Genomic DNA, 24,583 nt, shown 5'->3' with positions numbered 1-24,583 from the left:
CGTAGCTGGCGGGAAGGGGTGTAGAAAGATAGTCGTGTGTTGAGGCATTCGGGTCCGATTTCGTAGAGTGCTTTGTGTGCGTGGGTTAGGAGCCGGAAAGTGATCCTCTTATTGACGGGGAGCCAGTGGAGGTTTTTCAGGTGATCAGAGATGTGTTCTTTACGCGGGATGTCTAATATGAGCCTGGCTGAGGCGTTCTGGATGCGTTGTAGTTTTTTCTGGAGTTTTGCGGTGGTGCCGGCGTAGAGGGTGTTTCCGTAGTCCAGTCGGCTCGTGACCAGAACATGGGTGACTGTTTTTCTAGTTTCGGTAGGGATCCAGCGAAATGTTTTTTTGAGCATGCGAAGAATGTTGAAGCAAGATGAAGAAACGGCGTTGACTTGTCTGTTCATCGAGAGTGAGGAATCCAGGATTACGCCCAGGTTCCGTGCGTGGTCCGTCGGGATGGGTGCTTTTCCAAGGGCCTCTGGCCACCAAGAGTCGTCCCAGGCGGAGGGGGAGGTACCTAAGATGAGGACTTCTGTTTTGTCTGAGTTCAGTTTCAGACGGCTGTGCTTCATCCATTCGGCTACTTCTTTCATTCCTTCGTGTAGGTTGGTTTTGGCCGTGTTAGGGTCTCTGGTGAGTGATAGGATCAGTTGAGTGTCGTCGGCGTAGGAGATGATGTTGAGGTTATGTTGGCGTGCGATGGCCGCGAGGGGGCTCATGTAAACGTTGAAGAGGGTGGGACTGAGTGAGGACCCTTGAGGTACGCCGCAGATGACTTCAGTGGCCTCTGACTTGAATGGTGGAAGGCGGACTCTCTGGGTTCTTCCGGAGAGGAACGAGGTGATCCATTCCAGTGCTTTTCCTTGGATTCCGATGTTTTTGAGGCGCTGTAGAAGGGTGCTATGGCAGACTGTGTCGAAGGCTGCGGAGAGGTCGAGGAGGATGAGGGCGACTGTGTCTCCATTGTCCAGTAGAGTTCGAATGTCGTCAGTTGCTGCGATGAGGGTGGTTTCGGTGCTGTGCTTGGCTCGGAAGCCGGACTGTGAGGAGTCGAGGGATTTGGTGGTTTCGAGGAATGCGGCGAGCTGGTTGTTGACAGCTTTCTCGATGACTTTGGCCGGGAATGGAAGGAGTGAGATAGGGCGATAGTTTTTGAGTTCGGTGGGGTCAGCTGTGGGTTTCTTCAGGAGGGTGCTGAGTTCGGCATGTTTCCAGCTTTCCGGGAAGGTTGCGGAGTTGAGGGAGCAGTTGATGACGTCTCGGAGGTGCGGTGCAATAATGGAGTCTGCTTTGTTAAAGATGTGGTGAGGGCAAGGGTCTGTGGGGGATCCTGAGTGGATAGAGTTCATCAGACGGATGGTGTCCTCAGTGGAGATTGGCTTCCAGTCATTGAGGATGTTCAGGGGGGGTGGGGGTCCTGCAGGGGATTGGGTGGGTTGGTCTTCGGGTTGGTTGTCGAAGCTGTTGTGGATGTCTGCAATTTTGTTGTGGAAGAATGAGGCTAGGGAGTCGCAGAGGGCTTGAGAGGGGGTGATGTCGTTGGAGTTGGCTGAGGGGTTGGTAAATTCCTTGACGATGTTGAATAATTCCTTGCTGTTGTGGGCGTTGTTATCTAGACGGTCCTTGAGGGCTGCTTTCTTGGCATTTCGGATTAGTTGGTGGTGTATGCGGGTGGCGTTTTTGAAGGCGTCCTTGGTGCTGGTGGTTGGGTCTTTTTTCCAGGCCTTCTCGAGGGAGCGACAGAGTTTCTTGGATTTCTTAAGATCATCGTTGAACCAGGAGGCCTTCTTGCTGCCTAGTTTGATTTGTCGTTTTTTCAGTGGTGCTAGGATGTCGGCGCTGTTGGATAACCATTGGGTGAGGTTGGTGGCTGCTTGGTCTGGGTTTGAGGAGTGGGCGGGGGGCCTTTGAAGAAGCGATGAGGAGATCTGGTCGATGGTGATTTTGTTCCAGTTTCTTTGCAGAGTGGGTTGGGGGTGGTTGTTGGATGTGGGCTTGTTGTAGGTGAAGTGAACGCAGCTGTGGTCAGTCCAAAGGAGAGCTGTGGTGTGGCTGAAGGAAACATGCTTGCTGGAGGTGAAGATAGGGTCGAGTGTGTGACCTGCGATGTGGGTGGGGGTAGTGACAAGTTGTTTAAGTCCGAGGTTTGCGAGGTTGTCCAAAAGGGTGGTGGTGTTGCGGTCGTTGTTCTTTTCAAGGTGAAAGTTGAGGTCTCCCAAAAGGATGTAGTCCACGGAGGGGAGCGCGTGTGGAGTGATGAAGTCCGTGATGTCTTCACTAAATTGTGCACGGTGTCCTGGTGGCCTGTAAAGGAGGGTGCCTCTGAGTGTGGTCTTGGGGTCGATGTGGATCTGGAAGTGAAGGTGTTCAGAGTTGGCGAGATTGACGTCTGAGCTGGTTGAGATGCGGATGGATTTCTTATGGACGATAGCGATGCCTCCTCCTGTGTGGCCGGTACGGTCCTTGCGAATGATCTTATAGCCTTCCGGGATGGCAATGGTGATGTCTGGGGCTGAAGAGGCATTCATCCATGTTTCTGTTAGGAAGGCGACGTCCGGAGAGATGGTGTTGAGTAGATTCCAGAGGTCAATGGCGTGCCTGTGGACCGAGCGGGTGTTGAGCAGGATGCATTGTAGGTGGTTGGGATCGGATATCTGTTGTGTGTTCGTAGATGAGGAGTTGTTCTTGGTGCCGTCGAACTTGCAGGAGTAGCAGGAAAAGGGTCCATGGGTGTGTCCAGGAGCCGCTTGGACGCAGTTGGGGGAACGGCCGGGGTTAAGGGCTAGGAGGGTGGTGGCATCGTAAGTAATGCGGGAGGGGTGGGCATTACGAGGACCAGGGGCTCTGGCGCTGGGCGCGGTCCAGGCGCGGACGGGCGTAGACGGGCTTACCTTTGGCGCACCTTCGGCACGAATGGGGCGCGATCGCTGCGCGTGAACGCTGCGCGCAAAAGCCACTGTCATAAGTGGATAGTTGAAGGGGAGGGGCGAGGCAGGCTCAGCTGGGAGGCGGGAGCGTGATTGGAAGGACGGGCTAGGACGTCACAGGAAGCAAATGGCTGCAACAACAACAAACACTTAACGCAGGGAGAGGTTGGGGCGAGCAGTGGGGCGCAATGATCAAAATATATATTTTATAAAAGAAATGGCTGACATAGAGTAGCGCTATGAGCACAGCACATTAAGAGTGACAGGCGGCGCTATGAAATTGGGCACAGAGCAAACACAGAGCAGCAATCACAAAGCAGCAAAGCAGCGCTGAGGACAGAGCGAGTCAAATGCACAATGCGGCGCTATGGTAGTCTGGTGGATGTCTGCTTTACAAATGGTCAGTAACATAACAGTCAGTCAAAGGCTTTATTTCGATAAAAACATATCATAAAAGCATAACAGTTAAAAATGGAATAAGTTAATTTCATTTAAAAAAGAAGAAACCTATTTTTACAAAAGGTGCAAAACAGATCATAAATAGTTATTTAAGAATGAATTAAACAATTTCCTTAAGCCTTTTACTTCTGATACGCCATGCCCAAGATAAGAATTTTGCAAGGGCACAAACGTATAATGGGCGAGCATCTGACATTAAAATACGGAGTGCCACAATATAGTGTCTAGTTCCCAAGGAGCGGCACAGTTGCTTAAGCCATCTTTTCCTTGGGTGGGCGTACTCATGGCATTCGAATAAAAAGTGAGCCACAGACTCACGTCTGGATGTGCAAAAAGGGCAAAGATCGGAGGTCTGAGGGAAGGAATTCCAGCGTGATGTAAAGCTATAAAGTAGGAGGGTCCCAGTCCTAAACTTAAAATACAAAGCTCTATCAAAGGGGCTCTCGATGATGTCAAGATATAGTTCCCGGATTGGGTGATCCTTAAAATTCAGGAAGTCCTCAGTAAGTCTCCCCAATGATGTGTTCGAGATCCGTTGGGTCGCAATCCAGTTCCAATATAAGAGCTTAAGCGTGGCTTTCGGAGGGGAAGATTTATTTTCCCATGATGCATTTAGCCCCAGATTATGCAAAAGGGCCTTCATGTCACGCAACCATTTTATCCTATGCCATCCTGGGAGTGACATGATTTCCGAGAGACCTTTGGCATATTTGGCTAGTTCCGGGACCCGCCACAAGCGAGCCCATAGCAATAAAGGGCGAAGTTTCGCCAGATCACCGATGGGGCGACAACCAAGATCGAGCATTAATGGAATCGTGGGGGTGCCTTGGGGAAGTGACATAATGACCCTGAAAAACTTCCTCTCTGCTCGTGATAAGTCGCCAGTGTCACAAAAGCCCCAGAGCTCGGCACCATAAAGGGCAGAGCTGACTCCTCTTGCTGCATAAATATCAATAACGGGGGCTATCGGTCTTATAGCACAGGAGCGCTGCTCCTTCACGAGAGCCCCTGTAACTCTTTTATGAGATAACAGCATCTTGCATAAATGGGGGCCCCACTGCATATTATGGGATAAACGAATCCCTAAATAATCAAACACATCCACCCTCCCCAAAGGTTCATCATTCAATTTTGGGGGGCGTATGGGTTTTTTAGGGGGATTTAACACAAGATACTTTGTTTTATCTCTATTAATTACCAAACCCCGCTCTGTACAGAAGAGCTGGAAATTATTTAAGAGTTTTTGGAGGCCCATTGGGGTTTTGGAGAGCAAGAGTGTATCATCCGCGAAGAGGAGGGTCGGGATACGTTCCCCCGCCAGGGATGGTTCATCTGAAGGGTCTTTCAATAAATGCTCAACCACACCGTTGATATATAGCGAGAAAAGGGTGGGAGCTAGAACACATCCCTGGCGTACCCCTCTCTCTACCGGAATTCTGTTAGTTTTCTCACCATTCCTCCCCCACCTAACCTGGGCAAAAGTGTTTACATGCAGCCTTACCAATAACAGGAGCAAGTAGTTGGGCACCCCCATGGCAGCAAGGACTTTCCAAAGAGCCTCCCTAGGTACTAGGTCAAAGGCAGTCTTCAAGTCGATAAAGGCAAGGTAAAGACTGCCTTTGCCCAAGACCACCACCTTCCAATACACAAGCAACAATCTAAACGCTTGCTCGATTGTGCCGGTGCCTGCTCTGAAGCCAGCCTGGTAGTCGGAGAGGATGCCGTTTTCGTCGATCCATTGTAATAATCTGACCAACAACACCTTCCCGACCACCTTTTGTGTTATATCTAGCAGGCTTATGGGTCTGTAATTTGATGGGTCGTCCCTGGCCCCCTTTTTGAAGATGGGGACGACCTCCGCCCCTTTCCAGGATGCCGGAATTGGCGCTCCCCCACTGATGGCATTAAGCAGGCAGTTAATAAATTTACCCCATTTCGGGATGTCCGCTCGCAACAGGTCCCCGGGTAAGCCGTCTGGGCCAGCTGCTTTTTGGGGCCTGATGGTAGTAATTGCATACTCCACTTCTTTGATCGAGAAGATGGAGTCAGCCACCCTGTTGTTTACTGGCAGAGCTATACATAGTGTTCCAGTTGCTAGAGCATCACTCCTTGTTAGCAAATCCGGAGTTGCTGATGCCCCCTCCCTTATATGTTTTTCATTAGAAATGTCCATGGAGAGAGCATTAGGGGTAGCACCTGATTGATTTGCATATAGTTTAGAGAAGTGGTTGACCCAAACTTGGCTGGTGATATTGCATGTAATGAAGTCAGTATCGGGTCTATTTTTGGCTCTAATCCTGTCCCAAAAACGCCTTGCGTCTTTCCCCAAGCTTGCCTCTTTTAAAGAGCGCCAATATTCGATTTCCCACTCTTTTTTAGCACTTGCCAGGGTTTTCTTATAATTTAGCCTAGCTCCCTGAATATCTCCTTGTGTTTTGCTTTTGACGGCCTTAATCAAAAGCGATTTGGCGTGCCTACAAACAGGTGTGTACCAATCGTGCTTTCCCTTTGGGAGCCCCATTACTGCATTTTTGCCCACTTGATTCATTTTTAGAAATACATTCCCAATAGACTTAATGGTCTCCTCAAAAATAGGGGTAACACGGCCGGGATTTAGCTCACCCTTGTCTGACCTATCCAATTCCAATTCTAACTGTGCATCTATAAGAACAGTATTGATTATATTTAGTTTAGCTTCATCCTTCGCAACCATGTTCCATTTTAGTCGTTTCCCACACGAAGATACAGAAATTTTGTGGGCTGGGTTAAGGGATTTTGCGGTCTTTTCATAAGGCCATGGGTTCCTGAGGGACAATGAAAGCGAATTATGATCGCTTTCAACTGTAGGCAGGACTACCATGTCCTGAACAAAGCTCCAAAGAATGAAATCTAGCATGATGTAATCGATCCTAGAGGTGTGGTTGACTCTGTTAAACGTGGCCGCTCCCAAAGGATCAGAACGCGTGCGACCATTAACTGCTCTTAGCCCAAATTCCAGCGTTAGGGCATTGAGCTGAATAGCAGTTTTGGACCATTTTTTGATCGGAGGGATGGTTAAAGTTGGGATACCCCATCTAACATCATCCTCACTTGGGTCATAGATGTCGTCCTGTATAAGGGGCTCATAGGTGCAGTTGAAATCACCCGCAACCAAAACTTGGGATACAGCTAAATTTTCATTCAGTGCCATTTCAAGGATAGATACTGTCGGGGATGGAGAGCCATATTTGGTACCTCTGGCGTATACATTATATAAGTCAAGGATGGGTCCTCTTTGTGAGCCTCTCAGAGAGATTTTTAAAATATCTGGAGAATTAATTAGCTTTGACTCAATCTGGAGATTTAAGGCAATGCTTACCCAGGTGAGTAGGCCTCCCGACGGACGACCTGACCCATTTCTTGGAGGTACTGCAGGAACGAAATGGGTAATATAGCCTACCCGATACACGGGTTCCATGCTCCAAGTCTCTTGGAATAGGCAGATCGTATGCGCCTCTACTAGGGCATTCCACTCAGGCAGTTGAAGTTTCCTGTGGATGCCAGCTACATTCCAGCTTAGGATCTTAATAGTGTCGCCCTGTTTAATGGGAGTGTTTTTATTTGGAATACTGGGGCATTCAGGTTGCGGCTGAAAGGCATCATGGCTCACAGGCTCGATGCAGGGCACAAATGGTGCCTTCCCAGACCCTAGTACAAGGGTGGAGCGTAGGCAGTGGGAGGGGGTCTGCAGATCTTTTTGAGGAGTAGGGTCAAGGGAGGAAGTAGGCTGAATAGGGGGTAAGCAGTTTATGGGTAGAAAGCAGTCTACGAGTTGGACTGGGTTGGGGCTAGTGCATTCATTGTCCTCAGGGACAAATCCAGAACCCAATAATGGTCAATCTACTTCTTCCAAACAGCTGAATCTGTTAGCAAGTGGTATGCCACTCCAGCCTTCAGAAAGAGCTGTATCTCTACCCTCATAGCCTAGCCAAGCCTCCCTCTCCCTTCTATTGTTCCAAGATCTTACTTTAGACGTGCCCCTATCGGGAGTGTCGTCACAACAATTTATAGGAGGATAAAAGGAAGAGAGTCTCCTCACCTTTATTCCGTCAATTTTGGGCCATGTATTACGACGGCAGATATAATCAGCCGTTCGAGAATTATCAAAATTGACAATAATGCAATCTCCCTGAATCTTTTTCTTCTCACTACCTATCCAGGGAACCCTACGCACCATAAGGATCCTGCTACTACAAGAGTGAGGGAGTGGTCTATTAATATTAAGCCAATGCTGTACCTTGTTTTTTAAGGACCGCGTTGGTTCTTCTTTGAGAGGCCTTAACTCAGGAACACCAGTCATGATCACGACATATGGGTCACTTTCTGGAGGTAAGTGTATAGGATGACCAAACTCACCCCTGAATTTGTCTTTTTGTTCTACTGACCCCATGGATTTAGGTAAATGGTTTTGGTGAACTGGCCCCGGTGTTTTTACTGCAGTGTTTTGATGTACTAACCCCAGGCATTTAGGTAACGTGTTTTCTAAGATTGCACCAGAGGTAGGGGGTTTGGTGGGTTCACCAGCTATCCTAGAAGCAGCTAACAAAGATTTTGCTGGCAAAGATTTTGGTGGCAGATTTAAATCAACCGGGGGAGCACTCACCACTACTTGCTCCATCCTCACGGTCGAGGGAGTAGCCCGCAACTCCTGGTGGTTGGCCAATCCATCGCTCTTAAGTGCATTCAAAGATAGATTCATGGAGAGTAGGTGCTTTTCGATATTAGAAAGAGAAAGTGCAATAGGATGCACATATTCTCTGAAGAGTTCACCTAGTACATTTAAAAGTTGGTTGTCAGCCTCACAAACTTTGCAACCCTTGCCCAAACTACTTGGATCGCTAGGGGCCGGTGGAATCATACGAGGGTCTGCTGTATCTATGGCTGTTTTATCTGGGGCACTCTGGACAGGATTGCTTTTGGTTTTCCTTGACATCTGAGTAGTCAAAGTTTTATTCGGGGCTTTGGAGTTACATTTTTTCGAAACCCTAGGCTTCTTCCGTTTGGGGATGGCACCCTCCCTTGCCCCCCTTGGGAGATTTGGACTGGGCCCCTCCTGCCTTGGGCTTAAAAACAGGTTAGGCGTCCTCTCAAGATCTTTGCTAGAGTGCATATCTGAGAGGGCTAAGGAAGCTGACAGATCAACCGTATTAGGTACACCATGAGTTTCGACCTGGACTTCAATTAGAGGCCTAATGGTGTTTGAGCTTGTAGGTGTCTTAGCTAAAGCCAGAGGGCCTAACGAGGAGCGTCTTGCTAGTGCTAAATCTTGTGAAACTCTTCGCTCCAAGAGTGATATACCTTGATTAATGGCTTCATTTGCCCTAGTTATAAATTGGTCAATCGGGCCAGATGTACGTGCTACCCCCTGAGCGTTTTTGCTCCTAGAACCCCTCGTCATCCTTTCAGACATGTACTGATATGTGGGGCCTTCACACAATTTAAGTTAAACAGTTGGCAATTTGCCAGAGGAATATCGGACTGTAAATGACTAGGTGGAATAACTAACTACAATGCCACATCAGGATTTGAATGTCAATGGGGTGGCCCAGTCCAGTCTTACCCGGGCTTAAACGGGCCCGCCCTTGGCCCGGGCTTCGCCCGGGCGCGGCCCGCGCGCGGTTCCCGCGAGGCGGTCGCCTAGCAGGTCTTTTATGCGCCTCCAGGCGCGAGATTGATGGAGGCGGCTTCCTCTTCCGCCGCACAGGATGCTGGGGAATGAAGTCCCCCTCCTAACGGCGGCCGCTTTGGAATGGCGGCGGCAGGAGGGAGACGAGCAGCGAACACGGACCCCCAGAGGAGAGCGCCACGGGAAGATGCAGGTAAGTTTTCAATTCATTAGTCGGCAATTAACAGTCCCAAAAGGCGGGGAGTATCTAGAAGGAGAGAAGAGCCCTCGAAGTGCCACCAGGGAGCGTCAGGAGTGAAATAGCATGGAAATCAGGCAATGACCAGCAACAACAGAAACTCGAAGGCCAGCAGGAGCGGGGAGATAGCTAGGGGACTTCCCCGAAGGAGTTTGCAGAGTGTCTCTATTTTCCTAACAATTGCCAAGAGTCATCTTTAGAAATCAAAATTCCCCCAAGACGTCTGAGAACAGCGTACTCAAAGGGAGGGTAGAAATCCGACTTGAAAATAAGGAAAGAACAAATGTCCGCTTTGTACTCACAGATCCAAGTTCGCTGTTGTCAGAAAGTTAAAACCACTTACAGTCTCTGCATGCGAGCTTGTTGTGTCAATTCGACGAATCACTGAAGCGGAAGCTCTCTGCCTTCATATAAAGAAACTGCGGCCTCGGAAGACGACCTCTGTCTCTGTCGACCCTCACTGAGAATGCGAGGAGCAGGTGCTGCCTATTTTGCAACAGCCGCGATTCTTGTCCTCCTTCGGCAAAGTCAATAAAGAAAAAAAAGGTATCGTGCAAGTAGCTTCTTTCCGCTACTGAATTAAAGGCGCCGCGCGCCTTTGCAGGTAGTCTCTTCACTCCGCTGGAGTTCGTGGCTCTTCGGAATTGCGATAATGTAACCTCGGGGTGTATAATCCTTGAGTGTCTTCCTAGTTCAAACGGTTTTGTAGCAAATGCAAACAATGGCGAGTCTTCACACTCCCGGAGCCAGGAGAAGGGGATAGCGTGCAGTATCCACGAGGTCACCAGCGTGGTCAGGCGAACGGGGACAGAATCAAGATGCGTCCAGCTTGTCTCAGCACAGGAAACGGGTGAATCAGCAAGGCATAACATAACTGATCCACAAAACTACATCCACAACCTTAAAAATCAATGAAAAAGCACTTTCACTTATGAAGTAGACAGACATATTGTCTTTGCCAAAATCACCTGAGGAAGACAAGACTACTCTTCTTCATTTTGGACCACCATTTCAAGAATCCAGTCCTCAAGTTTATCCATGAACACTACATGTTGCGATTTTTAAGACATCTATAAGTTCCACAATGCAAGGTGTAGACCACTTAAAAGTTAGAGCTGAAGGAATTTTGCATTATATGGGATCTCTGGACAGCTGTCCTGTTTGGGGGATTTTGCATGTTGTAAGTGGTCTCCTTGGACAACATATAAGGTACAGTTCAGCCACATTTGTCTGTGTGGATTCCAAAGCTCACTCAGTCTACATGAGAAATTGAATGCGTCTAGTATAGGCGAACTAATGGTAACTGAATAATCAGTATATACATATAATACTTCTCTATAACACAATGCTCAACATTATTTGCAGGAAAGCTTTTCTGAACTCCCACCACATAACACAGCTTTCTCCTCAGCATCTTATTGTGCCTATGAATCTTCTGTCCCAATTCCTGAGCACAGTCTGTTGACGATAGAGCAATAGGGAGCTTGGCCATGCTCTAACGGCTACAAGGTGCTAGAGTTGAATCCTTTCCCACCTTGAGCTGCCTTCGTCATTTAGATAATGTGATCTTTTACCAAACAGCAGCATCTCCTTCCTCCCTGTGTAGGTATCCACAGCAGAAGGGGCAAAGCTGGTTCTGGGCCCAGGATGGTGTTCCCTAAGAGTGAAGGAATCCAGTGTCTCTTCCTTATGTCCAACACCATTTCACGCAATGCTTAGTGTACATTTGTTGAAGATTCTTGGTTCCACTTCCTCCCTCTCTGTGTGGTCAGTATTGTTTCTCCATCCTCCTCCAGTTCTGTGTCCCAGTGTCACAAACATCACTCTGAAGTTGATGTAGGTTCCCTGGATCACCCATTGGCTACAGAGCTTCTGAAAAAGGATTTTATCAGATCTCAGTGATAAAAGCATTCTCGAATGCCAAAATATGTAAAATAGTTGCTAACCTCTCTCTAAGATTATTTTACTTTTTAGATCTGGTTTGGAGACAACTTTAGCTATTTACCAGAGTGAGTACAATTTAAACAGAGGAAAGATGCAAAAGGTCGCACCCTCCATCCCCACACACTACTTTGTACCCACCTCTAAATGAGGCTAAAAAATTTGAGTTTTTGGGGCACGAGCCCTGCCAATCTCTAAATGAGGCCCTTGGTCTTAGGCATTGCCATATCGATCTCCCATTTTTTTTTTAAATGGGATAAATTTACAGTGCAGAAATATGCTCTGCAAAAATGTTCATAATATGAAAACAAATTCTTCACTTTAAATGTCTACTGCTTAAATTAATGGCTGTATTTTTCAGTTATAAAGATGGCACTGTGTCTCAGCCACTGGGAGCAAGATGCCTGCTGTGTGTAAAGGTGAGACTGAAATGGAAGAAAATTAAAACTGAAGCCGTAACTTTATTTTTATGTGGATTCCATAAAACTCATAATTTACATTTTCTCCAATTTCCAAGTGTCACAATTACAAACAGTAGGCATTTTGCCCCCAGTAGCCTGTAGATACGCTCCCATATTTATAACAGAAATATACAATCATTTTGGATTTTAAAGGGATGAAACATGCTTTATAAAACATTAAGACGTAATTGGATTAATTGAAAGTGAAAAAATAGATTAAGACTTAATGTTTCCTAGAAAGATTTTTTGCCCAGCTGAAAAAGAAATAACTGGATTTTTCGGTTATAAATATGGCACAGTGTCTACTGCCCACTGGGAGCAAGAGGCCTGCTGTTGCAACACTTTGAAATGGGAGAAAATTAAAATGAAGAATTGACTTAATCATTAAGGTAACTTTTCATTTTAAATTTTTCCCATCTAAAAGTATTCAGAAGCATAATTTTGTTCTCACAGTCCAATATTGAGTTGACAAGAACTTTTAATTGAGAATTAAATACCTCAGTACTTCAGTTTTTGACCTATGTGCCCCAGCCTGGTTGTAAATCTGACTGAGCACTGCTCATAATCAGGCCTTGCTATCTGCAGCCTGATGATAATAATGTAAAATAAACAGAGCCGTCCCTTAAATTTGAAAGGAAAATGTGACCCTGTGCTGGTTTTAAAATGAACTCAAGGCTGTAAGCTACTATGAAGGTGTCTGCGAGCTACTGGTAGCTCATAATGGCTGGTTGGAGACACCTGATCTAGACAGTAAGACCTGGAAACAGAACAGGACAGCACTTCTCTTCTCCCTTCACATTATTCATGTCTTTCATTCAATAAAATGCCCTTAAAGTCTTAATTAAATATAACCAGCTGGTAGCAGAATTCCTGCACAGCTATTCATCATACTAGACTGTGGTCGCCTACCGTTGGCTTGCTAATACATCAGACAATCAAAGCATGTGATGCCTGCGCTGCATATACGATGGAGGTTGCCTATCTGTTTTAGCTAAGCTATGTGATCTTGGTCAAGTAGTTTCTTTCATGTACCACACTGCTCTTCAGCTGTCAAACCTGAAATAGGTCTTACCTCTGACTCACAAAGCAGCATTACTACACTTGGGTGTAGGAATGCCAGTCAGTGAGCATAGGGACAACCGTAAGCTGATCCGTGCTTAGTGCATATTTCTATTTTGTGGCATATTGTTTAAAGCTACATTGCGTTATTCTTTCATCTGCACTCTTTCTAAATGAGAGTTTGACTTGATTTCAAAAGTTCTGTTTTTCTAATGCATCTGTGGCCCATCTACTAATGAATGTAAAACTGAGCCTGGCAGGTATGCTCTTCTTTAATGTATTTTCTCTGCAGTACCTTTCCTCAGAAGGGAGGGGAGGAATTATATGCAGGTTATTATGAGTTTTATAGTGATTTGTTTTCAATACTTTTATGGTTCTAATCAATCGTAGGCGTACAATAAGTTATTAGCCAATCTAAAGATAATTTAATGGCACCCGTGTAGACACCCTGTGTTTAAGCTCGGGCTTTTGACCTAGAAATTGGATTTAACATTTAGTTAAAATAATATTTTTTGGGTTACTTCACACAACTTTATACCAATCCATTAGCGTGGAACTTCTGTTATATTCCTCAGGGGGATGATGTGCTTCAGAAGCCTGGAGGAAGAGGGACCAGGAGTTGAGGTCATTGCAAGGAATACCTAGCACTGTTCTGCATAATTGGAATGCAATGTTCATCCTTTGACATTATAATGATTGATTAAACACTATTTTAATAGAGGCTAGAAGAAGAGGAACGTCAGAGAGCAGCAGATTGGGATCGACAACGTGTACAAGCTGCCAGGGCAATGGTGCTTCTTGAAAGACAGCAAAAGCGACAGGAAAAGGAACTCCGCAAAGCTCAAGATCATATGAATATGCAGCTTTCCCAAGCACACAAAGAACAGTAAGTATATGGAGGAGAGAAGAAACTAGGTCTTTTCCATTCTTGTTTATTCACAGAGCAATTCTTATTTGCATTTGAGATTTATGGTGGTTTGGCAAAGCATACAACCTTTCTTACTGGGATCTTGTATGCACCTCCATGTGGGAATCCCTTTCCTGAGGTTTATATTCGAGACCCAAGGCTCATATAGAAGAAGTGGGTGTTACTGTATGGGTTTCCATGGGAGCATTTGATTGTCATCTGCCCAAATACACATGGGTGCAGTTTGAGAGAGAGCCTTCCAGTCGGAGAAACATGGTGGTGGATCACTTCTTCCCAGCTGTTTGCAGCCTTCTCATGTCCCCAAGACCATGAGATGTTTAACATCTGCCTCAAGGACATTTATTTCCAGAACAGTCATGTTGTCGGCATGGGCTGCCAGTTAGTATTGGATCTTAAATTTCAAAGGCTGATCTTTTGCCTTTTCCAATGCTTGGTAGCACTGGCATGCACACCTATACTCTTAGACTCATGAGCATACATAGATGCCACTCTTGGATTGGGTTTTCTATTTAAGGAAACCCATTCAAAGATGGCTGCCAGTCTGCACGCAGGTGCCTTGGGCTTGGGCACGCTTGCCTCCTGACGGATGTGTCACACCTTTCTGTTGGCAAATGCTCTGAGAACACCCTTCGACTTCGACCTGGTCTAGTTGCCCAGTCCTTAACAGTCTTGGTATGCCAGAGGTAAGGGCAAAGCCTTCCAATAGCCACAATGCCGCATACACTAGAAAAGCACCTAAGCAGGCGGTGCCTCCCAGAAGAAGTCCCTAAGGAGTAAAAATCTCACAGGAAAAAAGCCTTCTAATGGCAGATGGACTTCACCAGCGGATGGTACCTAAAGATGGACCCTAAGGCAGAAGGAACACAGGAGAACTCGAGAACTGCAGGAGCACTAAACGGAATTCACTGGAACTGGAGTGGGCAACACACCCACAGAAAGAAGAAATGTTGGAACACAGGGAGGAGCAAATGGAAAAATGGCCTTTCATAATGGTAAAACATGAATTGCATCACAGGAACGTACGGCTGCCATGATGGATTGGAAAAGAACACTAAAGGCAGGTGGAGCCACCATCTTAAACTGGGTCTTAAATTGGGTCATGTAAATTATCAGGAAGATTCTGGGAAGAAGAACTTGCAACAGTATTGAAACGCTGACCGCGTTCTCCCAACCAGCTTTCCCACTGAGAGGAATGGACTTGCGAGAGATGGTACCGGTGAGCCGGACCCCATGAGGTAAGTGTGCAGGAGCAGTGATGCATTGGCCCATTGGCCTCTACCCCAATGCTTGGAAGCCGTGCGTCCCGTCCACTTGGAATGGGAACAGAAGTAGCTGCCAGGCAGGATGCCAGCACAACAGTATGCCTGCTTCTTGAGTCCCCTGGCTTGTAGGGAAACTGTCAAAAAAAGTGTCATACTAGGACAGGGGCATGGACAGAAGACGCATCTTCCTATGAAAGCTCCCTGGGTGGATAGTCTTTCCAGTGGATCGAATACTGACGCTTGTTCCTCGAAGGGCGCGAGTCACATATTTCCTGAACCTCAAGCTCAGCAGTACCACCCACCAAAAGTGGTAGGCGCTGAGTAAAGAGGCAATGAAGGGATCACTGCAATAAAATTTCAACTGTAAGGAATGAAATACTGTATGGACCTTCCAGATCAGAGGCAACTGATTCTTGAAAGCGGACAGGATTGATCATCTTTACTATCTTGAAGAGGCCATAAAAGCATGGTTTGAAATTGTTTGGAGAAAGATGATCAAGTAAGAATTTAGAGGAGAGCCACATCTTGTCTCCAGGATGGAAAGCAGGAGAAGTACGCCGATGGACACCAGCAACAGACTTCATCTTTTGTTTAGCCTTCATGGAGGTTACCAAGAATACGCCTATGTACCATCTGAAGGTGGCAAATTATACTAGCAGATGCAGCAACAGAATAAGGCACAGGGCCGAGAAGGAAGGGATCTAGGATGAGGACCATACAGACAAAAGAAAGGTGTGGACTTGGTGGCACTATGAAGAGAGTATTATAGGAAAACTCAGCCAAGGGAAGAAATGTGGTCCAATCATGCTGTGTGGAATTATTTAAACAACAAGGTTATGGTTCAAAGCTCTGGTTCAGAAGTTCTGTTTGCCCATTAGTTTGTGGATGAAACCAGAGGATAGGGCTACATCAATCTATAAGGATTTGCAAAATGTTTTTTTGAAAATGGGAAGCATACTGAGATGACGGCTTGAGACACCCCATGAAGACTAAAAAAATCTCCTGCAAAAACATATGGCCTAAGGTTGTAGCGCAAGGTGGTTTTTTTAAAGCTGTGAAAAGGGCCATCTTCGAAAAGGAATCTACTGTCACCATTATGACTCAGTTACCAGATGATGGAGGTAGTGCACTGATGAAGTCTGTGGATATAGTATGCCATGGTTCATGAAGGAGTGGCAAAAGTTGAATTAACCCAGGAGGTCGAGTGTGGGAAGACTTATTTTGAGCACCAACTTGATAGGAGTTAACCTATTGCAAGAAGTTGGAGAGAAAATGGAGGAAGGATTATGACCCATCTTTAAAAGTGAGTTATAAATCGGGCATTAGGCTTTATCACAATTAAGTAAAAAATGCCCAGTCCAATTTTTTTGAGGAAAAGATAAACATGGTGGCAAATTCCCCTAAGGAACTTTTTAAAGTTTTTAAATATTTTAAACCCCCAAACCAGGGTAATTCCCCTTCACAACGCTCCAAGAAAAGATGTAATAAGTTAGCAGTCTTTTCCCCCAAAAAAGTTCATAGACATTTACGACTCATTTCAAGGAGGGATTGGGACAGCTCCAAGACATGCAACAGATTTTATTGTGACTCCAACTCCTCCTGTCTTAACCCATTTTTATCTCTGAATAAATTCACAGTGCAAACCCTTATGATTAAGACTAAATAGGGATCCCTCTTGATCCGGCATTCCCCCATGTTCTACTTAAAGGCATATTCTTTCTCTGATAGATGAAATTCTTAATAATTCATTAGTCTCGGGAACTGCCCCTAAAAATATGGAAACATGCAATCATTAGACCGTTGCTCAAAAAAATGCATCGAGATTTATCATTACCTTTTAAATACCGTCCTATATCACTGCTACCTTTTGTAGGAAAACTCCTAGAGAAACACGTAAATAAGGTGGGTGATTTTTTTGGAAGACAATCATCGTCTTCATCCCACTCAGATGGGCTTTCGCGCTCCGCATAGGACTGAATCTGCCCTTCTGGCAGTTACCAAAGAGCTTAAAAGCACTCTTGATCAGGGTGGCTCAGCCGCAGTCTTTCTCCTGGATCTGAGCGTGGCATTTGACACCACAGATTATGCCATTCTCTTAAATAGAGTTAGGAAGATAGAGATCCAGGACAAAGCCTTGGATTGGCTTGTGTCCTTTCTAAATTAAATATCCCTCCAAGTCATGGAATCCGTCTGTTTCTCTGACAATGTGCCTATGGTATTTGGGGTGCCACAGGGTTCCTTGCTCAGCCCCACTTTGTTTATTATCTATCTGCTGCCGCTGGCAGATATCTTCCACGAGTTTGGCCTATCCATGGTCTCGTATGGAGACGACACAAACCTGGTGGTCTCCTTTGATAATGGAGCAAACAATTGGCGCCATGTGTGAAAAAAGTGGCTAAATGGATGACTAACAGCTGCCTGAAATTAAATGGGGACAAGACAGAGTTGATGATTCTGGAGAGCAATGCTTTCCTCAGACCTCTGTCTAGCTGGCCCTGGTTTCATGGGGAGCTCTCCAGCCCCTAACCCTTCCATCAAGAATTTGGAAATTTGGATGGACAAAGAACTGACAATGGAGGAACAAGCAAAAAAGCTGGTGGGCACTTGTTTCTGATTACTCAGTATGAACCGGAAGGTCCTGGAGTTGATTCCAAAGTATTTAAGGAATATAGTAATTAATTCTATGGTAATTTCTCGCCTTGACTATGGTAATTACCTTTACCTATACTCTCCAAAATACAATATAAAACACCTTCAAGTTGTGCAGAACGCTAGGCTTCTCTGCAAAATCCCAATTCATGAACCAGTAAGGGAGCATCTGGAACAGCTCCATTGGCTCCCGTTTGACGCGAGTATTAAATTCAAGGCACTTTACTGGACACATAAAGCAATAAACAATAGAGGTCGCCCCAAAAACAGAGGCCTGGTTGTGCCATATGTACCCAATAGAAGCCTAAGACCATCTCAAGAAGGCTTTTTCAGAACTACAAGAATTAAGAGAGCAAGATGGGGTGGCAGATCCTTCTCACATCTGGCACCTCAGCTTTGGAACACCTTGCCTCGTGAATTAAGATTGGTAGAAGTGGAATCTATATTCAGGAAAAAGTTAAAGACATGGTTATTCCAGCAGTAATTCTAACAAACATATTCCCCCTCCACAGCTCAATTGCTCAGCGCTGAGAAGCCCTAGGGCAGCAATGCGCTTTATAAAACTATTTAACATTAACAATAACATTTAACATGGACCTGAGTTTCTTTTCTGACTGAAGGCCACTAAATGGAGCGGTACCATACATTGATGGTAGATTTAATGCCTCTGTGACCAGTGACATGAGAATATTGACACATTTTAAGTACTTTGAGTCTAAGCGGCTTGGCTATGAAAAGAGTCTACCCCTTTAACAGTAAGTTGTCACTTTTTTGAAGCTGACCTAACAAGGATGTTTTGTCTGTCTTGGAAATTTTAACATAGTTGTGTTGCACTATATCCAAAAAGGTTTGTGCTACTCCAGTAATTCCTTGTGGAGAGAGGACATTCTGTTTGAAGGAAAATATTGACTCATAGGCAAGCCCATCTGTGCCTTTCCGCACCTGGACCACGCCCAGTGCCAGGGACCCTGGTCCTCGGACCATCCACTGATATGACTCGAGCACCCTCAACACCGGACGTTCCACTGCCAGCCACCTTGCGTTGCTGAAGAACACCCACGGCCCATTCACCTGCCGCAACTGCACCCTCGCCTGCCTCCGCATAGCAGACCCACCGACCACACAACCTTCAAGAACCGGACCCGACCACCTCAGATGCATCCTACTCGTCACCCGCTCCCTCAAAAGACAAGCAGTGGAGATCTGGGACCTGCTAGACTCCATCTGCCCCGATTTCGCCTTATTCATTGAAACCTGGATGAACCCTACCTTAGCCCCGGACATCGCAGTCGCAATCCCAGATGGCTACAAAATCATCCACAAGGACCGCATGAACCGACCGGAAGGAGGCAACGCCATCATACACAATAACACCATCCGCCTCACAATGAGCTCTGACCATTCACACACCACCAGATCCAGACTAACCCGAACGCCACCCTCCACGGTAACCTTGTCTATAGACCTCCTGGACTCTGCCCCCCCCTTTGTGATGCAATAGACGACTTCATCGTTTACCACGCTCTCGCCTCAACAGACTACATCCTCCTCGGCGACCTCAATTTCCACCTGGACAACCTCCACGACTAGAACACCTCATCCCCAATGGAGAACCTCACCACCATCAGCCTAAAAAAACACAGGCGACAGAGACATGTTTATCTGTGCCTACAGTGTTATGTTTGTGTCTATATTGTTTTGCCAAGTAAAAGGCTGGATTGTTTCTAAAAAGCTTGGATGTGTTTGAACCACATTACCTTTCCGTTCCTTCACACCATCACACAATCTTCCCCGAGCACTCACCCCTTCCCTCTTTTCTGACCACCAATGTCGATGTATCTCATGTTCTTATGTTTTGATTAATTCCATTTGTTGTGATGCAAATTAAATCACAAGAAATCACCCCTTTCTTGGCAGTGACGTTTTGAATTATTTCATGTATGTGAATTTGTTTCCACGTACATGAACTTGCAATCAATTTTCCACTGTGACCTTTATATTTGTACCTTTGTTTACCAGGTCCAGTGGTCCTACAGGTTGCCCCATTTATATAACCCACTCAGCATGACACATGTCCAATCCCATCTTCTCCGTAAGCAACATCTCCGTCAGCCACACCTCAAAGCAACACTGGACAGACCACCGCTGCATCCACTTCTCCTTCACCAAACACACTGTACGCCACCACGCCCACAGCGATCCTCGCAAAAGCTTGAACAAGGTCACCGAAGACCAGCTCACCATCTCCCTCAGCAAAACCTCACCATCGACATTCACAGACGCCAACACCTCAGCACACAACCTCCACTGCTGGATCTGCGCCAACACACTGGCTCCCCTCAGGGAACCCTCAGACAAGCAGCCCTCCAAGAAAGCCAGCTGGTTCTTCCCCAACCCCCAAGAGTCCAGCCCCACCTGCAGACGGCTTGAGATAAGATGGAGGGGCAGCAAGATCATGGCAGACCACGCAGCCTTCAAAACCGCTGTCACCGCACACCACTACCTCATCAGAACAACAAAGAAAGCAGCCATCCAGGAACGCATCAACGCCAACACACACAACAGCAAAGAACTCTTCGCTGTAGTCAAAGAAATTGCCAAACCCAGCAGAAACAGCAGATATTCCATCCTCTCAAGACCTCTGCGTCAAACTCACCGCCTTCTTCCACCATAAGATCAAATAGATCTACGACAGCTTTGCAACCCAAGATCCACCCACCCCACCCACAACAACCCCACCTGCAACCACCACATCCAATGGCACCCGAACTCTGCTGCACCATCGATTGCTCCATCAAGTCCGCCACCTTCCCGAAAGACTGGAAGCACGCAGAGATCAACACCTTGCTGGAAGACCCTCTGCTGACCTGACGGAGTTCAAGAATTACAGACCCATCTCTTTGCTCCCCTTCCCATCCAAAGTCATCGAGAGAGCCATCAATGCCCAACTCTCCAGATTCATCAAAACGAACCACATCCTGGACCCCTCCCAATCGGGCTTCAAAGGCATCCTTAGCAAAGAGACCACTCTCCTCACCTCTACAGACAACATCCGCACCCTCCTTGACCGAGGCACAACTACTGCCCTCATTCTGCTGGACCTCTCAGCCGCCTTCGACAGCTCTCCCACCACACCCTCTGCGCAAGACTCCAAGACACCGGCATCCTCACCGGCTGAACAGAAAGAGGCAGACTTCCACCGTTCAACTGAGAGCCCACAGAGATCAGTTGTGGAGCCCCATCCTCTTCTACTTCTACAATGCCCCACTTGCAGCCATCGTCAGAAGCCATAGACTCAACATCATCTCCTATGATGGCAACACTCAGCTGATTTTCTCCCTCACGGACAAACCCACAGCCACCAAGAGCAACTTTCACAATGGGTTGAAACAGTCGCCACCTGGATGAAGGACAGTTGCCTCAAGCTTAACTCAGACAAGACTATAGTCCTCATCCTGGGCACCACCCCCTCCTCCTGGGATGACTTGTGGTGCCTCGCAACAGTCAAACTCCCCTCCGCACTCCCTCGGACCATGCACAAAACATTGGCGTTATCCCAGACCCCTCTCTATCAATGAATCATCAAATCAATGTTGTTTCGTCCTCCTGCTTCCAAACGCTCCACCTACTTTGTAAGGTCTTGAAATGGATCCCAACCAAGTCCAGGAAAACGGTCACCCATTCTCTCATCAGCAGCAGACTTGACTGCGGCAATGCACTCTACGTCGGCATCACCCAGAAACTCCAAAAGAGATTGCAGAACTTCCAGAACCCCTCCACCAAACTCATCCTGAACATCCCATGCCGCAGTCACCTGAGAAACCTTCACTGGCTACCTATCAACAAAAGAATTACCTTCAAGCTCCTCACGCACTCCTACAAAGTCCTCCACAACATTGGACCTGCATTCCTCCTGGCCACCCTCCAACATATCTGCAAGACCTCGGCCTCGCTGCGAAGACCTGGAGCTCCCTGCCTCTGCACCTCAGGCATTCACCCTCGCTACCTCAATTCAGGAAGGACCGCAAGACCTGGCTCTTCGACTGAATCTCAGATCCATCCCCACCCCTCTCTCAGTGCCTTGAGACCCTCACAGGTGAGTAGTCGTGCTTTATAAGAACCTGATTGATTGATATATTCTATTTTGGACTGATCAAATTTGCTTTTCTCCAATTTGCAACACAATTGATTTTGATGAAGTCTTTCAAGCACCTGATAAACATGATGATGGTAATGTATAGAATCTTTTGAGTAAACCAAGAAGTCATCTAGAGAGATATCTTCAAAGTGGTTTAACATGTCTGCAAAGATGTGATCCATGAAACGGTGAAAGGTAGCTGGGGCATTACTCATTCCACAAGACATTACCCAGTATTCAAAGTGTCCAAGAGAGGTCCTGAAGGCTCTCTACCATTCGTCTCCCTTCTTAAAGCCCAGTGGATAATATGCTCTGCGAAGTTCTAATTTGGTAAAATCTTGCCTCCCCGAACAGATTCTAAAATGTCTTTAATGTGGGGCAATGGATATCGATCTTTGATGGTAATCTTATTCAATCCCTTAAAGTCGATACAAGGTCTCTCGTCTTCTTAGGAACCATAAACATAGCAACCCCAGCGGATAAGTGGCTCAAGTTGTTAGCCCATTCTGCAAATTCTCCTCCAAGTAATATCTCAGGACCTCCTTTTCTGACTCAGAAGGAGAATAAAACAGACCAAAGAAAACTACCTATTCTGGTTCTAAAGGAATGGCACAGTCAAATTCTTGGTGTGGTGGTAAAGTACCTTCCTAGGTTTTTGAAAAAGAGAAGTGTACGCTTAGTAAGAAGCAGGAAGCCCTTGATTGAACTATTGTCGTCTCTGGGAAGTCCTTGGTACTACTTTGTGAGTCAAGTATTCTTCAGTGGAAAAACCGAACCAGTGATAAATATGGGAGGATTAAGATACAGTATTTGTCTCCCAGTTGATTGAAAGGATTATTGCGTACCAGCCACGGAATTCCTCGTATTAACATATGATTAAGAGTGATGATCAGGTCAGTAGACACAATCGCACTATATTTTCCGAAGGCCAATTTCATAGGTGTTGTCATTTCCTTAACTGGGCCAGAAGCCAGGGAGTCCTGTAGGAAGCTTGCTCTGTATATACTATACCAAAGTAAGGTATAGTGTGCACACAGTCCAGGGAGTCCCCAGAGATATAGCAGGAACTAAATTAGGTAAGTACTAACAGCTCTCTTTGTGGTAGTGTGGGTGAGCAGTTAGGCTTATCCAGAGGGTGTGTTAAGCATTTATTGTATTCCCTCAACCAAGACTGATGCACACACTCAGAGATTGAATTCAGACCAATTGGGAAGTATAAAAAAGGTATACTTGTATTTTATTTCTAGAACGAAGCAGGTCTTAGTACAGGTAGGTAAAATATACTTTCAATTGTAGACCATTTACACAGAAGTGCTATTGAGTTAGATTTGCACTTGTTACAGGTTTGTATCACTTTAAAATGCAGTTTGAATCACACAGTAATTACTTTCAGATTATGTATAGTTACTTTTAGATTACTTAGAGTACTGAGGTGATGTGCCTAGATATAACACCTTAGGATCTCACAATACAAGGTAAGTAAGACTTTTTTTTATACTTTTCCCCATACAAACATCAGCTCAACACTTAGAACATTTTATGCCCCAAAATCTCTTAACTTGGGTTACCATGGGAGAAAAAGTGTTAGCGGGTTCTCAGGTACTATGTACACGACTTACGAGTGGGAGTTTTGGGGGTTAGGACCAAGGTTCCCCAAGGTCTAGATGGGCACTCGAGTTGCACCACCAGCAGCACTGGGGCGGCCGGGTGCAGATTGCAAGGGCCCAATGTTAGCCAATGGGTCTTCAGGGTCACAGCAGGGGCCAACGACCAGCACAGGAGCTGCACTACCAACGGCACTGGGGCGGTCGGGTGCTGGGTGCAAAAAGGACGTCGGGGACCCTGTGCTTTTAATGAAGACCTTTGGTTCTGCGAAGTTGCTGAAGGCTCGGGCAGGAAGACTTCCTAAAGGTGATCACCAGCTCGAGAGGTAAGTTGTGTTCTTGAGGGATGTCTGGACACGATGGGGCGTCAGGTGCAGGGGTGTCTTCTGGCGTCCGGTTTCATTACTAGCTCTGGTCAAGGTCGGGGGGACCCTTCAGGTTGAGGCTGCAGGTGTCGTCTGGAAGCTTGAGGGAGGTCAGGGATCATCCGATCCCAGGCCAGGATCGCTGGGGACACCTCCGTGTGGTGTTGGGCCACTTGAACTTGGGCGATGGGCTTTGAGTGTAGAGTGGTGCAGTCTCGCCGGAATGCAGATTCTGTGGGTGAGTCTTTGCTTGAGCTAATCTGGTGCTCACTGGAGACAGAGTCTGTAAGATGGTTGCATGGCAGGTCCTCCGGGCTCTTAGGGTTGCTGGCTGCTGGACTCGCCGGAGTTCTTGCTGTAGGTAGGATGTCGACGGGACAGGCCAGTAGGGATGGGGCCAAACCAGTTGGTGTCCTCTTCTCCTTCCTTGGTCAGCATGGCTCTTTGGTCCTTCTTCTTTCTTCCTCGAATCTGAGGAGGCAAGGTTCGGGGTTGCCCCTAAATACTAAATGTAGGGGCATTAAATGGGTGTGCAGGTCGGTACCTTCCTTGGTGTGGGTACACCCCTGTTATGCCACCCTCCAGCGGGTAGTGTCATGAGCCTCTCCCTAATAGCTGAGTCCTCCCCATCTTCAAGATGGAGAGGACTGAGATGTGTGCTTCACCTCGCCTCCCCCACCTGAGGGTTGGGGTTGGGAAAGGTGTGCACACCTCTCTTCCTAACTTGGTTTTCCAGACGATTCTCCAGCCTAAAGTGGGGGCCAGAACCGGTGGAAGCCAGTTGCTGGGGGCAGCAAAAGCAGGGACAGCTTCCAAAAGTGGTAGGCCTTTGAAGCTTCCCCTTTCGTGGACCTAGCCCATCCTGGGGGAGGGGGCATAACACCTCTGCCCAGGATGGG

At 46.7% G+C, this 24,583-nt stretch overlaps 1 protein-coding gene across 1 annotated transcript in view; it reads left to right on the top strand.

The window, feature by feature from the left end:
• Positions 1-24,583, top strand: part of RIBC2 (RIB43A domain with coiled-coils 2) — a 107,039-nt gene that overhangs the window by 73,035 nt on the left and 9,421 nt on the right. Inside the window, exon 6 of the mRNA XM_085652430.1 lies at positions 13,458-13,624. Within this exon, the coding sequence (XP_085508556.1) occupies positions 13,458-13,624 (167 nt within the window). The remainder of the gene's footprint in view (positions 1-13,457; positions 13,625-24,583) is intronic.

This window comes from Triturus cristatus, chromosome 4_1, assembly GCF_964204655.1.
Source record: "Triturus cristatus chromosome 4_1, aTriCri1.1, whole genome shotgun sequence".
NCBI classification, from domain to species: Eukaryota; Metazoa; Chordata; class Amphibia; order Caudata; family Salamandridae; genus Triturus; species Triturus cristatus.
Note: the sequence above shows the minus strand (reverse complement) of the source record. Positions and strands in the feature narration are given on the sequence as shown.